Source organism: Salvelinus fontinalis, chromosome 15 (genome assembly GCF_029448725.1).
Source record: "Salvelinus fontinalis isolate EN_2023a chromosome 15, ASM2944872v1, whole genome shotgun sequence".
NCBI classification, from domain to species: domain Eukaryota; kingdom Metazoa; phylum Chordata; class Actinopteri; order Salmoniformes; family Salmonidae; genus Salvelinus; species Salvelinus fontinalis.
In genome coordinates, this window is record NC_074679.1 from 6,531,547 (window position 1) to 6,545,862 (window position 14,316).

General features: G+C 46.5%; 1 protein-coding gene and 4 non-coding genes across 5 annotated transcripts in view; all 5 read right to left on the reverse strand.

Moving 5' to 3' along the window:
• Positions 1-145: 145 nt before the first annotated feature.
• dync1h1 (dynein, cytoplasmic 1, heavy chain 1) overlaps positions 146-14,316 on the reverse strand; it is a 49,897-nt gene continuing 35,726 nt past the window's right edge. The window contains exons 52-75 of the mRNA XM_055862560.1: positions 13,000-13,117; positions 12,489-12,704; positions 11,898-12,110; positions 10,727-10,854; positions 10,247-10,400; positions 9,675-9,972; positions 9,209-9,462; positions 8,828-8,962; positions 8,560-8,654; positions 8,211-8,385; positions 7,936-8,011; positions 7,537-7,697; positions 7,213-7,324; positions 6,921-7,105; positions 6,501-6,614; positions 5,793-5,963; positions 5,280-5,497; positions 4,709-4,812; positions 2,485-2,699; positions 2,030-2,183; positions 1,607-1,749; positions 1,096-1,264; positions 754-878; positions 146-538 (exon numbers count right to left, since the gene is read on the reverse strand). Of these exons, the coding sequence (XP_055718535.1) occupies positions 410-538; positions 754-878; positions 1,096-1,264; positions 1,607-1,749; positions 2,030-2,183; positions 2,485-2,699; positions 4,709-4,812; positions 5,280-5,497; positions 5,793-5,963; positions 6,501-6,614; positions 6,921-7,105; positions 7,213-7,324; positions 7,537-7,697; positions 7,936-8,011; positions 8,211-8,385; positions 8,560-8,654; positions 8,828-8,962; positions 9,209-9,462; positions 9,675-9,972; positions 10,247-10,400; positions 10,727-10,854; positions 11,898-12,110; positions 12,489-12,704; positions 13,000-13,117 (3,862 nt within the window). The 3' untranslated portion in view covers positions 146-409. The remainder of the gene's footprint in view (positions 539-753; positions 879-1,095; positions 1,265-1,606; positions 1,750-2,029; positions 2,184-2,484; positions 2,700-4,708; positions 4,813-5,279; positions 5,498-5,792; positions 5,964-6,500; positions 6,615-6,920; positions 7,106-7,212; positions 7,325-7,536; positions 7,698-7,935; positions 8,012-8,210; positions 8,386-8,559; positions 8,655-8,827; positions 8,963-9,208; positions 9,463-9,674; positions 9,973-10,246; positions 10,401-10,726; positions 10,855-11,897; positions 12,111-12,488; positions 12,705-12,999; positions 13,118-14,316) is intronic.
• On the reverse strand, positions 2,283-2,352 carry LOC129812160 (small nucleolar RNA SNORD50). Its single transcript, XR_008752997.1, has one exon. It is a non-coding gene; the product is annotated as a small nucleolar RNA SNORD50 (small nucleolar RNA).
• Positions 5,660-5,731, reverse strand: LOC129812159 (small nucleolar RNA SNORD50). The gene has a single exon (XR_008752996.1). It is a non-coding gene; the product is annotated as a small nucleolar RNA SNORD50 (small nucleolar RNA).
• Positions 9,082-9,153, reverse strand: LOC129812162 (small nucleolar RNA SNORD50). Its single transcript, XR_008752999.1, has one exon. It is a non-coding gene; the product is annotated as a small nucleolar RNA SNORD50 (small nucleolar RNA).
• On the reverse strand, positions 9,552-9,623 carry LOC129812161 (small nucleolar RNA SNORD50). The gene has a single exon (XR_008752998.1). It is a non-coding gene; the product is annotated as a small nucleolar RNA SNORD50 (small nucleolar RNA).

Below are 14,316 nucleotides of genomic sequence, written 5' to 3' on the forward strand. Positions count from 1 at the left end.
TGAATCTAATCCCACAGTGGAAGCAAAATGCTCTGGTTTAGTCCCTCATATCTGAGATGGATAAGCAGCAATATGGTTGCTGTGCTATTCTTAGTCATGCATGTAACAGTTAAATCATGGACCAAAGTAAAAAATAAAAGAACTATGCCATGTTAAACCATTGATACTTTATTTTCCATGTCATTTACGCCATCATAACATACAGAATCCTTTAAAATGTATTCACCTCTTTCCAACTTCCCTTTCACTATCCAACTGACCACATTACTCAGACTTTCTTCCACTTACCAATGACTTAATGTTAAATTCAAATGTTACTTCTCCCACTAGTTACTTGACTACATTACCCTGTGGACTACACTAGGAATAAGTGATTAATAGGAATGATGAATCAAATAAATTCCAGAGTTTACTCGGTGCAGAGCACTGCCACTCCACGCTCGTAGAAGTTGTGAGGGTCTTCCTTGGTGGCGATGTCAAAGTCCACGGTGAAGATGAGATCAGCTCTGGTGAAGTTCAGGTACACGGGAAGAGTGACCTGTGGGAATGACGGATAGGCAAGCGAGTTGTCATTAACAGTACAATGTTCATGGTATTTGGAGAATGACTAGCTCCCAACATTCTATGAATCATCTATTGAAGGGAATTGGGAGGTCTGGTCTGTGGAGAAAATTGATATGTAATACCCGAGGGGATATTGAATTCTAAAGAAAGCTTCACATGTACATGATATTCTATGTGGCTCAGATGTACCATGTGCTTCTTCTCGGCGCTCAATTGCTTCACCCAACGCAGCTGAGTCAGTGGCAACTCTGTGGAGATGTCATTGGAGAGAGACAGCTTGTTGTTGCCGTGGGTGGCTCCCTGCAGCTTCAGACCTGTCGGGGAGAAAGAGGGGGTTGTAAAGGTCACTTTGGTTGATCAAGTATATTGGATAGAGAATGTATTATTATGGTCCAGGAAACCAGCCCTGGAGGATCACAGCCAGACCATAACTATATTAAAAGTAGCTTTGGTTTTAATTCTTGCTTTCTGGGTGAGAATACCCAATGCTCTGTCTGCTACTGTATATAGATGAGTGACTGGTGAGCTGACCTTTGATGCCGAAGCTGCAGGCATCAAGCGCGGCCCCCTGGGCGGTGGTGACGTTGACCTCCAGACACAGCTCCTCCAGGGACCAGCTGTTGGCCTGGGCCACATACTGACGGGTGGCCGTGATGTAGGCCTCGGGGACAAACAGGCTGCCTAGGCACACATGGATGTTCTAGACAGGAAAAGACACTGATTCAGAGTTGGTGTAGAGTTATGGGTAACACTACTGCTTAGAGTCAAGTTCCCGGGGTCAATTATGGTATAATTTCATTGCAAATCACCAATGGGATTGCTTCCAAAGTGGTTTTATTTTTTACTCTTAAAAAGTGACACCTTGTTCATGGACTTTAAAGTAGTTAAATTAATCAAATCCAATGGGATGCTAACATTAGCAATATTCCAACCTAACGAATTAGGCAAACCAGCTGTCTATGTTCATGGAATCATTTTAAGGCAACACCAAATCCACGTAGGTCTTCCTTTCCCTTTGATATAGGATGTCAGATGAAGGCACCTTGAGCTCCTTAGCGCCCCCACTGGCGGCTCCCTGGGAGATGGCCTGCAGCTGTTTGACACGCTCGCTGAAGTCGGCCACCCACTGGATAACAGTCATGGACGCAGGCACGGTGTAGCGACACCAGCTACGGGGCAGGATACCTGGACGAGAGACACCGTTAGCACTGGGAAGCCTTGTAGAAACTACATTCCAAATCCTAACTCGAGTTGCATGAGTTTAACTTTTGACCATTAAGTAAAAACATCCATTGATGTCAATGGAAGACTTCTATATAAAAAAAAAAAAAGTACCACACATGGATCTTAAATTAGAATTTGAGCCATTGACTATTACTGTAATCCTCACACATTGTCACTATGTAACCATATTAGATGTGATAGTGAAATGAAGATGGTCTTGTGTAGAGAATGAGAGGAGAACCTTTGACGAGGTCGTTGATGAGGGTGCGCAGGTCGTTGGTCTGTTTCTTCTTGCCCTCGCACACCTGCACCACATCAGTCAGGTCCTGACGCACTTCCTGCAGCATGCGGGCACCCATCTTCACCTCGCGCTCAAAGAAGCGGAACAGAGGATCCTGTGTGTGTGTGGGGGGGATTAAATATATAGAAGTTGATTAAACAAGATATTTTCACCTGTATAGTCCTTGAAGACACCCACAGTGTTTGTGAATTGCATATCAGAAGTCAGATCCATATGAGTTTCATTCACATGAAATCAGGTTTGGGATAGATTCATCACTTACTGCATAAAGGGGAAAAAAACATTATGTAAGAGAGATTGCAGTGTGTAGGTTGGAAATAGAAGTGTAAAAAATAAAGGCATCACAACGCCCATCAGATCCCAGGCGGCACGATGAGACGTTGCCGGGACGTTACCTTAATGTTCTCCACGGTGCGCTTCAGGTGGTTGACCACCTGCGGGATGAGCGTCAGCCAGTTGGTGGCGGTGGTGAGCAGCGTGCGCATCCATGCGGGCTGGGCTTCAGCCGAGGTGGACGCCGTGCGCTCGCGCTTAGTCTCCTTCTCGTAGGCCAGATCATCCTCATCCTCCAGCATCTGCATTTTCAGCATCTTACCCATCATGTCAGTGCCTGAAGCAGCCAGCAAGGGGAGCAGGAGAGGGGTAGGGGAAGAGAGGAGGGGAGACAAGCCCAGGGGAGGAGTGTGGGAAGAAGATATCAACGGTGGACCAAGAACATAGCCTTGTACTGCCTCATCCTCACAGAAGTGTTAATAAAAGGGTTGTTGTGTTTCACAATCAAAAACAAGGGATTACAACATAAAGTCAAAGACAGACAGACAACAAAAATCAACATTGACAAAAACAAGTCAGTACCAACAAAATGGAGGGAGACCATGCACTATTTCTTAAAGGAGGACATATAGAAGTGAAAACATTTTCTGGGGCTCTGAGAAAAATCAGCTGTAACCAAAGGGGAAAGGATGGATGAAGGGGATGAGTGGATGGATGAAGGGGATGAGTGAATGGATTGAGGGGTGGATGGGGAGGGATGGATGCATCAACAGCTGGGAGTTGGAACTGGAAGCCAAGCGAGACACGATAAATGTGAAATACAGCTGCTGGAGGGTGAGAACACCCCTCTTGCTGGACAGAACACTCCCATTCACATGGGTAAGGCTACCACACGGGGGCCTTCGGTTAGAACACTGGAACTGATATGAGGAAAGGAATAAGGAGAGGAAAGGGGCCTACAACCACATTACTGGAAGCAGTGAGAGAATATGCTCTGTATCAATGGTAGTCATCAGGGCATAAAATGAACACCTGCCTTATGCAGGAAGATCTAGGTGTTGGTGGGTAAGAACATCTATTTTACTAGCCACGTTGGCGGGTAGGAGCACGTGTGCTGGTTGTGACTTAACACAAGAAAAAATGCTGCAGTAGCTGTTTTCAAATTACTGCTGCCATTTTGTTTCGTAGCTGCTAATCACACCTGTCAGAGCTGTGCGCTCTGAGTGAAGTGCTGATATATTTATTTTAGGAGGCACTGTGCACAGGCATCAAAGTTTGTCAAATTTACTATAAAGTCTACAAGGTGAGACTTTGTCCTTGTGTTTCTTGGCTATTTCAATTGTTTTGTTCACAAGCTTGGTTGTTTTTCAACGTTAGTTCGAGTCTGCTGCTTCAGCTGATAGCTTAGAGATGCCCTAGTCAGATCCCAAATCTCTCTCACGCACACAGACACGACTCAAGTGGCCCTGTTACCCCGGTAACCTCCCGCCCTTAAAAGGGCAGCTGAATATTTTGTCTGATCTGATATTTTGCTTAAAAAACACGTCACAAAAAAAATAAATGGAGCAATATACCACATTACTTCTTACTCAATACACTTTTTGTTTTAGAAACATGGTCATCAGTTTGTTTTTTATGTCATTAAGGTGACAAATACATTTGGGCTGGTAAAAAAATACAAGTGGCTGGTGGACCAACCTGCCACAGTGGCTGGTGGACCAAAAAGTAAATTTTAGGCCCTGGTAGTCATTCCTGTAGTTCAGGGGTAGGCAACCCTGTTCCTGGAGTGCCACTGGTACTGCAGGACTTTGTTCCAACTAGGATCCACACAATACCAACGGTGGTAATGAAATCAGTGATTTCCTGAATTCAACACACCTGGGTCGGTTAAATCAAAAACAAGGCCCCTCCAGGACCAAGGTTGCCCATCCTTGCCCAAGTTAGAATATGCTCTACACCAATGGTTGTCATTTCTCTAGTTAGATGAGAATGAGGCTTGTGGAAATGAGGCCTGTGGAAATAAGATGTGTTACAACAGATATGGAGAGAAGAGAAACCAAATATGAGTGATGAGTTTCAGCAGTCTCCTCGCTGCAGACAAAGGATCCCACAGACATTTACATTTACATTTAAGTCATTTAGCAGACGCTCTTATCCAGAGCGACTTACAAGTACATACATCCATACTTTTTTTTTTGTACTGGCCCCCCGTGGGAATCGAACCCACAACCCTGGCGTTGCAAGCGCCATGCTCTACCAACTGAGCCACACGGGGCTAGACAAAACCGGACAAGCCTCTTGAGTGCAGCTGCAGCCAGGGCCAACCAGGTGCAGCCAATAGCATACCCTGAGTGGTGAGCAGGACCTTCTCAGCGTTGCTAGGCAGGCCCAGCCAGGACGGGGTCTGGGTGTCTGGCAGCATCTCCACCCAGTGCATGAACTCCTCACGTCTGGAACCAAAGACAGAACAGTGTTACTGAGAGAGCAGGGAGGAGAGAGGTGGGAGAGAAAAAGGTTTTTACTGAGAGAGAGAGAGGGAGAATGGTAGAAAATCACCTGAAATGCCTAAATGTGTGCATTTCCCCTGAATTTCTTTATGACAAACATTTTACTGAGAATTGATCACAATATATCGTTTTTTGTATGTACTGTATACTACACCTCAGTTTTCAGTTGATACATACACACAGGGAAAAAATAAACGCAACAATTTCAAAGATTTTACTGCATTACAGTTCATAGAAGGAAACCAGTCAATACATTCATTAGGCCATTATCTATGGATTTCACATGACTGGGCAGGGAGCCAGGTCAAGTCAGTCAGAATGCCTTCTACCCCACAAAAGGGCTTTCTGACAGAATTACTCCTGTTGTAATAACATTAAAGTAAAACTACCACCCAACCCCAGCCACTGACCGGATGCCATCGGGCATCTTGATGTCCTTGTGACCGTCCACCTTGAAGGCCAGTTTGAACTCTGAGTCGAAGCTGCCCGTGGTGAAGATACGATCCAGGAAGGTGTTGAGCAGGCGCTGGTCAAACTCGTTGTCGATGCGGCCGCCGTAGATGGACTGGGCCATCAGGGTCTTCAGCGCTGCCCAGGGGATCTTGTCTGGGGAGATGTTCTGACGGCCCTGGGGATGTGGAGGAACAGGAGAATGGAAGGTTAACACCATAGAAATACCTGTTCTATTGTCACCACGCACATCCAACTTAGAGACTAGTCATTTTTTGTTTTTATTGAGTGACCTTCAACTTCATTCTTAATTACAAGAATGTATATATGTGTGCATTGCATATCAGAAGTCAGATCCGTATAAGAGTTTCATTCACATGAACTCAGGTTTGGGATAGATTCATCATCTAATGTAAGAGAAGTTCAGCATACAGAAAGAACCCAACGTAAGAGACAACAGCGTGTGGACTGACCTTAGCGGTGTCGTCCAGCCAGGTGTCCACGGTGTCGCAGGCCGAGCGCAAGTCCGACTCTCCGAACTCGTACTTCTTGGACCAGCCCAGCGGGGCATAGCGCAGACGCTCCTGGATGACGGCGTGGAACCAGGCCAACAGGAAGTAGAGGCGGGCACGCTCGTTGGGTGCCTGCAGAGGATGACAGACAAGGAGAAGAGTTTGTTTTTAAAGGGTCAATCTGCAGTTCAAACAAAGTGGCCACCCCACCACTGTTTTGATAAATAACTGAGGAATGGGGTTGGAGCACTCAAATTCAGACAGAGCTATGCATGCAAGGACTGACCATCCACAATATTAAAATGATAGTTTTCACCATGTTGTTTCAAGACTATACAACGTTAGTTTTCAATTACATTGTTTACAAACAATGGAGTAAAACAAGATTATATATTGGTTTCTTGATGGGGTAGGACACTTAAACTAAGCTCAATAGGCCTTAGTTATATTCTTAAAGAATCTATGGGTATAGAATATAAATATATAATTCATTTAAAAGGACAAAAATGATAGTCACAATTGCAGATTGACCCTTTAATAGTCAAGGTAAAAAGAAATCATTCATCCAAGTTTACGGAGGAAGAAGGTGTGAGACGAACAGAGAGGCAAAAAGTGACAGGAGAGAAGGAGCGAGAGAGAAATCAGTATCCATATAGTTGTGTTGGTCACCTTGCACATGCGAGCCACAGGGATGCTGCTGAAGGTCCTCAGCATGTTGGCCTTGACACCGGGAGGAGGTTCAAACACAAAGATACGTCCAGCACGCAGCAGGTTCACTGGCACCTGAGAGGAACAGAGGAAACACATTTAGATCTCTCAATAGTCAAGACATTCAATAACTGTTGCACATGGCGAGAAAAAGCTTGAGGTTAACCAATCACAGTGAGTTATACTTCAAGTAACGTGGATATTTTTTACATCAGTTTTTAATTTTGATCAATAATTGAGTGAGCTTGAACTTTCTTCAAAAATCCCTTTCTAGCGCTTTTATTACTGTTATGTGTTTATGGTCCTCAATACGGAGTGTAAAACACTGTCATACTCGCTAGCTTGTTTATTTGTCTAAGGAAGTTGAAAGTGGAATGTGACCTTGGGGTTGATCTCCATGGTGAGGAAGAGACGGAAGCTGGCGTGGGGCTGCATGGAGTGGAGCTTCTTCTCTAGCTGCATCAGCCAACCAGGAGCCAGGTGCACGTTCTCCAGCATCACCCACCTGCCGGACTTGACAGCGGTGTTGATGTCGCGGTCGGCCTTGTTGAAGCCCTCAGCAGAACCTGAGAGAGAGGAGGAAGCAGGTTTCTAAGATGCCAGTAGATGTTTCATACTTACTCCTGGGTTGTTTTTAAAGTGAACTGACTAAACCCCGCTGTAGGCTACCTACCAATGGAGATGGAGGTGATGTGTTTGTTTTCCTCAGCTGCCAGGTCCCGGACCAGGCCGCTGGCGTCGTACCCGGGTACGGAGCACATCAGAACAGGGGTACTGGGTTTCACCTAGGCGGGTAGGAGAACAAGTAGTCGTTTCATGAGGAGATGAGCAGTTGTAATACGCAATGGTACGCAGAACAGCGACCCTTAAAAACATACTGTACAAATAACACACTATATCTGAGATGATTGTCGATTCAGGGATGTCCAGACTTCTGTACCATAGATATGAAATGACTACAATGGTAGATTGTTTCTATGTTTCTATGCTCTGTTACCTCACTCTCCACGATGTTGCCCAGGTCAAGGGGCTGCTCGATGATGGCCATGAAGGTGTCTCCCAGGACCTTAGATACAAAGATGTGGGCCATGGCCAGCATGCGGTCCGGACGGAAGGCTTGGATCAGGAGCAGCTGGTGCACTGCCTGACCGATGGAGGCTGTCGAGGACAGACAAAGTACATTTTTGACATTGACTACATTGCAGTCGGGACTGCACTCTATACCGCCACCACTGAACCACAAATACTCAAACTACCCATTTTCTCTACATTCATTTTATATTTTTAATGAAAATTCTATCAAGAGCATAAATTGGGATCTCGACAATGCATAGCAGCCTCTAAACTTCATGGGTTGCCATGCGTCCCCCAATGTAAATCGGATTGAAATACTCACTTGACTGTTTCTCCTCTGTCCACAGGTAGGGCACGGAGAGCTCAGGGGAGTTGCTCTCAATCCACATGAAGAATTGCTGCAATGGTCATTTTTTTAATCCATGTCAACCTCAATGACAACTTAAATTTTCCTTTCTTACTCTTTTCTTCTAAAAATAATTGTAATGCTCTTCTGCTTAACAAACAGTTTAGTAAAGAGTCGGTTTAACAAACGGTTTAGTAAAGAGCTTCACATTGCTAAAGTAATTTTCTTCCCCTTTCCTCCAAGTTCCTCACCTCATCAGCTTCCACCTTGGAGACCAGGTCCTTGAAGGCGGGGAGACGGCTGAGAATGATCATGGCCTCACACTGCTCCGTGGTCAGGCCCTTCACCTTGGGCACCGCTGTACCCTTCAGCACCATCTCCGCACCACGCAGGAAGTGCTGGAACTCCGCGTCGTAGGACGGCTCGCTGAGGGCAACAGGAAATGGTTATCAATAAGATTCGGGGGCAACGCCACACTGTCCACACTAGTATACCACTTAGAATGCATCCTCAATACATTGCGGTAGTGTAGATTTTGGAACCGAACCATGGACCTTTATCCTTCACATTATAACCAGGAATGTGTAGAAAGTTCAATACCTTGTCATGCCTTTCAGGTTGATCCTGGCTAAGAGCATGGCGAAGGTGATGTGATCCTGGTTACACATGCCTCTGGCCACTCTGTTGAACGCCCCCTGAAAACGAGACAATAGGATTGGTGATTTTGCACTAGAAAACCTCTAACCAAAAACCCATAAACTTGAGCTCTTTGAAGAAAAACTCCAGCTCTAGATGTTCTAGAAGGCGCTCTAGATGTGAGGTTTTTAGACATTCTAGGTTCTAGTGGGTGTTTGAGATGTGCGGTTACCTGGAAGAGGTCCTTGGTGATATGGGTCAGGCGCTGGGTGTGGTCGCTAACGCTCTTGAGGTTAGCGTTCTCGTACAACACCGTGTGGTAGATATCCAGGAAGAAGTGCAGCGAGTACTGGTACAGGAAGTGCATCTGGAGACGGACAGGAAGTCATCAACACAGCAGGTTGGACCGGTTCGGTACAGTACTTTTTGATTCACTACTAGGTTAAGAGGGTCACCAGCATAGAAACAGAACTAGAAGAGACTTGCATATCAGAAGTCAGATCCGTATAAGAGTTTCAATCACATGAACTCAGGTTCGGAATATATTCATCATTTAATGCAAGACGCTGTCTGCACACGGGAGAATCTTTATAAGAGATAGCAGTGTGTGTACCTGGTTCAGGGCCTCCATGGTGAAGTAGATGGAGCTGCAGGCCGAAGAGAGGGACAGGTACTGCTGCGACACCGCCTCCACCTCAGCCATCACAATGTCAGTCTCTTCCACCTTCCTGGTCACCTCCGCCGCCTCCTTCTTCAGGTTCTCCAGGGTGGTGATGATGGTGTCGTCGTCCAGGATACGACCCTTGACCTCGTTCAGGGCCTGCAGCAGGGACTTCTCCAGTTGGCGCAGACGCACCTGGAACTCACCTGGTGGAGGGAGGGAGGGTTAAATGCTTCCATATTTGAAGGATAAAATAGGACTAAGAGTATAGAGTAGATACTTTCGTGTGCATTGCATATCAGCAGTCAGATCCGTATACGAGTTTCATTCACATGAAATCAGGTTCTGGATAGATTCATCATCTAATGCAAGAGACTGTTGGCACACGGAATGAGAGTTGCGCAAGCGCGCGTCTCACCTTGCAGTTTGAGGAGGTCGGAACGCTTCTCGTCCACGTCGGGCCTCTCGGCCTTCAGCACCTCGTTGAGACACTGGCTCTGCAGACTGCTGCGTGTCACTGTGAAGTTGACAAAGGTCACACGAGAACACAGGTCTGGAGGGAACTCCACCGTGGGGTCGCGTGTGGAGAGGAAGATGACAAAGGATGGCGACAAGTCAATGTCCTGGTCGCCAAGGGTGATGAGCACGCGTCCGCCGGTCCTGCGCACCTCTCTGTTCAGAACCGGGTTCAGAATTGGGTCGTAGCTCTCTACATCCTGGGGGAGACATTATTACATATTACCATTAGTTACATGGAAGCTAAATGGTTTATTACCAAGGTTGGCTAGCCCAACAGTAATCTTGGAACCCAGAACCAAACGTTGCATTCACTAGTTAGCTACTGGAGCTAACATTTACGTTAAAGCTTATGTTAAATATAGTAACATTTATGTTACCAGTCTCAAGGGAGATTATAGCATGTGTTACATGCTATTGTAGAGGTACACATGGTCTGGAACATGCTGGATCGACCGTGAAGTCTGTTCTGACCTGCACAAGCAGAGGGTTTCCGAAACGCAGGGCGCTCTCGAGGTTCTTCCGGAAGGCGTCATCCAGGAAGCTGGTCCTGGTGATCTTGCGGTCCTTGTACTCGTTCATGATGAACTCTGTGGCCTGGCCGGACGGGTCGATGATCAGTGGATACCTGGGAAAGTTTTTTTTTTTTTATGTATTAGAATCTCATTTAGGCCAAAGAAATGGACAGCTTTCCATGAGTCTTTAAAAAACAGTCTATCCATCACACTGTTGGATGCACCGTGGAACTAGGATAGGCATTCATTATACAAACATTTCCATGGTAAAGTTTAGTATCTTCCGACAGGATCCGCAGCGAAGTGTTAAGCTTTCCAAACAAGTTTATGATAGAACTATCACCCTCTACCACTCTGTATTGGTCATTTAGGACATTTCAACTCCTAGACGTGGGGGAAAAAAAGGAGATGATATTGTGACTCGGATGGACACACTCACCTGTTGAATCTCTTGAGCATGATGGCGTTCTCGGTGCAGAGGTCGTCCGCCGGGAGGGAGTTAGCCTGCCAGCGCAGCCTCTCGTCCGCATTGGACAGGTACTCAGTCCTGGCGATGTCCGTACGGAACTAGTGGAGAGACAGATCTGCTTAGTCATACAAAATGGAGTCTAGAACATGACATAGAAAGAATACGCCCTTGAGTTACAGATGACTGCCAGAGTCGGCGTAAAAGTCTGGTTTTCCAAAATTGGGTTGTTCATGCGACTCAAAACAGCTAGCCGTCTGAACTAAAGCCTAGGAAATAGCTGTGAGAGCCAACACAATTCTCCACATCTCCGACAAGGTCGTTTATCATTAGGGCCAGTATTTTTAACCCTCATCCTGTGATTTGACCTGTAAAAACTCATGACCCCTCCCTACTCATGATGTCAACTGAAGCCTAGTGCTGAGAACTACCTTACATGAGCCACTGAACAACCCAACCCCCCCAGTACCTGGATGTTAGCCTGCTGCTAGTGACCTACACCCCCCCCAGTACCTGGATGTTAGCCTGCTGCAGGTGACCTACACCCCCCCCAGTACCTGGATGTTAGCCTGCTGCTGGTGACCTACACCCCCCCCCCCCCCAGTACCTGGATGTTAGCCTGCTGCTGGTGACCTACACCCCCCCAGTACCTGGATGTTAGCCTGCTGCTGGTGACCTACACCCCCCCCAGTACCTGGATGTTAGCCTGCTGCAGGTGACCTACACCCCCCCCCCCCCCAGTACCTGGATGTTAGCCTGCTGCTGGTGACCTACACCCCCCCCCCCCCCAGTACCTGGATGTTAGCCTGCTGCTGGTGACCTACACCCCCCCAGTACCTGGATGTTAGCCTGCTGCAGGTGACCAACACCCCCCCAGTACCTGGATGTTAGCCTGCTGCAGGTGACCAACACCCCCCCAGTACCTGGATGTTAGCCTGCTGCAGGTGACCTACACCCCCCCAGTACCTGGATGTTAGCCTGCTGCAGGTGACCAACACCCCCCCAGTACCTGGATGTTAGCCTGCTGCAGGTGACCTACACCCCCCCAGTACCTGGATGTTAGCCTGCTGCAGGTGACCAACACCCCCCCAGTACCTGGATGTTAGCCTGCTGCAGGTGACCTACACCCCCCCCCCCCCAGTACCTGGATGTTAGCCTGCTGCAGGTGGTGCGACCAGGTAGTGAAGAGGTTCTGCCTCATCTGCTGCTCGAAGTAGCCTGCGTAGGCGATGAAGGCTGCGGACAGCAGGCAGTCCCCGGCGATGGTAGCCATCTGGTTCTTGAACGTCTCGCTGGACTTCTCCCAGCGCTCGCTCTCGGCAGACAGGCTCTTGAGCAGGGCTGTGCTGCGGTTCACCTGCACTCACAGAAGACGGTCAAGGTCAGATTTAACAATGAGAACAATGATGGATTGGATTGATACAGCGCTTTTCCACCTAGTCTTCAATTGCTTTACATTGGAATGGAGTTTTAAACTGATGTCTCATCCCATTGGGCAACATGCTATTGTCAAGTCTAGGGCATTGACTTTCAGAATGTTCATAGTGGAGATGCTACGCCTTTTTCTTTGAAAAAAACAAACACTATTTGCTCTAAAACGCATTTCCTAAATCTCTTGCTAATTCCTAAGGTTATGGAGAAATGGTATCTCTTGCTAATTCCTAAGGTTATGGAGATTGTGAAATGGTTTAGTTTATTGGGAATGGTTGTTTTATGGGTAGATGGACTTCCCTACCTTCGCCTCGACGGCGGCCAGATCTGCCTTAATGGCCTGGGCCTCAGAGATGAGCACGGCGTACTCCTCCTTGTAACGGGCGATGCTGGACTCCAGGTCATGGATCATCTGCTCCACCTCCTCCGCCTTGGACTTGTTGTCCATGGCATCGTCCTCCAGCTTCTGCAGCTCGTTCCTCAGCGGCTCCACGCGCTTCAACATGTCAGCGTAGTTCAGCTAGAAGAGGGGGAAGAGATGGGTCAATATAATTGCAGGTTATAAGTAAGGCGCAGAGTTTTTACACATGGTAAGGAAGAATTTACTCCTGGCACTCATTAGACATTACATGAATCTCAAATATTTTCTCTCCAAATGCATTGGAAGATCCAAGATTCCTCCTCTATGACATTCTCCTTCAATGAGTTTTGAGAGGGAGAAGAGGAGAGAGGATGCAAGGAATCGAGGAAAGACTTTAGAGTCACCCGTAAAGCGTTCCCAGTATAAAAGATCAGTGGGTGGGTGGTTTCCTTACCTGAGCGATGGCCCATTTGACCATGGGCCCACAGGCCAGGGAGGCCCTGTTGACCATCTCGTAGTTGAAGTTGGGGTTGGACATGTAGTTCTTCTTCATCTTCTCACGGATTGACTCACTACGTTTACAATAGAGGTCACAGGGTTATAGGACAGAGCAACAGGCAATTGTATAAAAAAAAAAGTCAAATTATTAAATTGCGAGCAGGGTATTCAGAAATGATTATGATGAAATTATGTACGAAAGGGGTGGCGTGCAAGGAAGCAAAAAAAAAAAAAAAAGGGTTTTTGGTTGTTACAGCTTTGAAAAGGGAAATTTCACCAAAAATATGACTGGGTTTGTTTTGATCGTGTCTGAAACACTTCTAGCACAGTGAGAAGTGTTTCACATATATACTTGACCACAAAAGGTCGGCGGGTCTGGGTTTCACGCGCTGAACGATATACCCGATGACAACATCCGGTGTATTGATGTGGTGGATGAGATCTAAAAAGGCATTTCACGAAGCCTCTATGTTATACCGACCACACTATACATCTGTGTGTAGATATGGTTGTCCTTGCTTGACAGAGCCATTAGATGTCTTTTCAGCGATGCTCCTATTGGCCGATTCACTGAAAGACTACAGCTTGGTGTGGGGGCGGTGCTTCCTGCTCTGGCTCCGTTGTGCATCGTGCATTCACTATGAATGCCGGTACACTTGGAGCAGACGAATACACAGTAAGTTGAAACTTCTTGAGTCTACCGGTGAAATTAAAATGCACTTGTTGTAGCTTGTACTGGGATTTTTTTGGGGGATAGATAGATGAAAAAACCTAATGTTGTTAACATAGTAATGACTGTGGCAGAGCTAGGGTGAAATTCCCCTTCAACTGGAAAATTGCATTCTATTTAGTATTCTGTGACTTATGAATCATTTTGAAATGTTTCATCCAAATGGATACAGATCGTAGCTACTGATTTCAGACTGTTTTTCTACCAACTACGGTCAGAAAACATATCTAGCCAACTGCTGGACATGCTAACTTGATTCAATGAGCATAATCATGCCAAGATTGGTCTACTATCAATAAATCAGTACATTACTCTTCTTTATATTCTGATTTCTCAAGACAACCAATTGGCAATTAGCAATACAGTAAATCACAACTGCGTGAGGAAGATTGAGATCAGAGTAATATAAAATGGATAAGCACAGTACCTCATGTCCTCTGAGACAAAGTTGACTATGTTGGTGATGAAATTGTCCCTGACAATAACTTGTCTGATCTTTTTCCAGTCATTAGTCTCCTCGCCCAGCAGTAAGCAGATAGACTC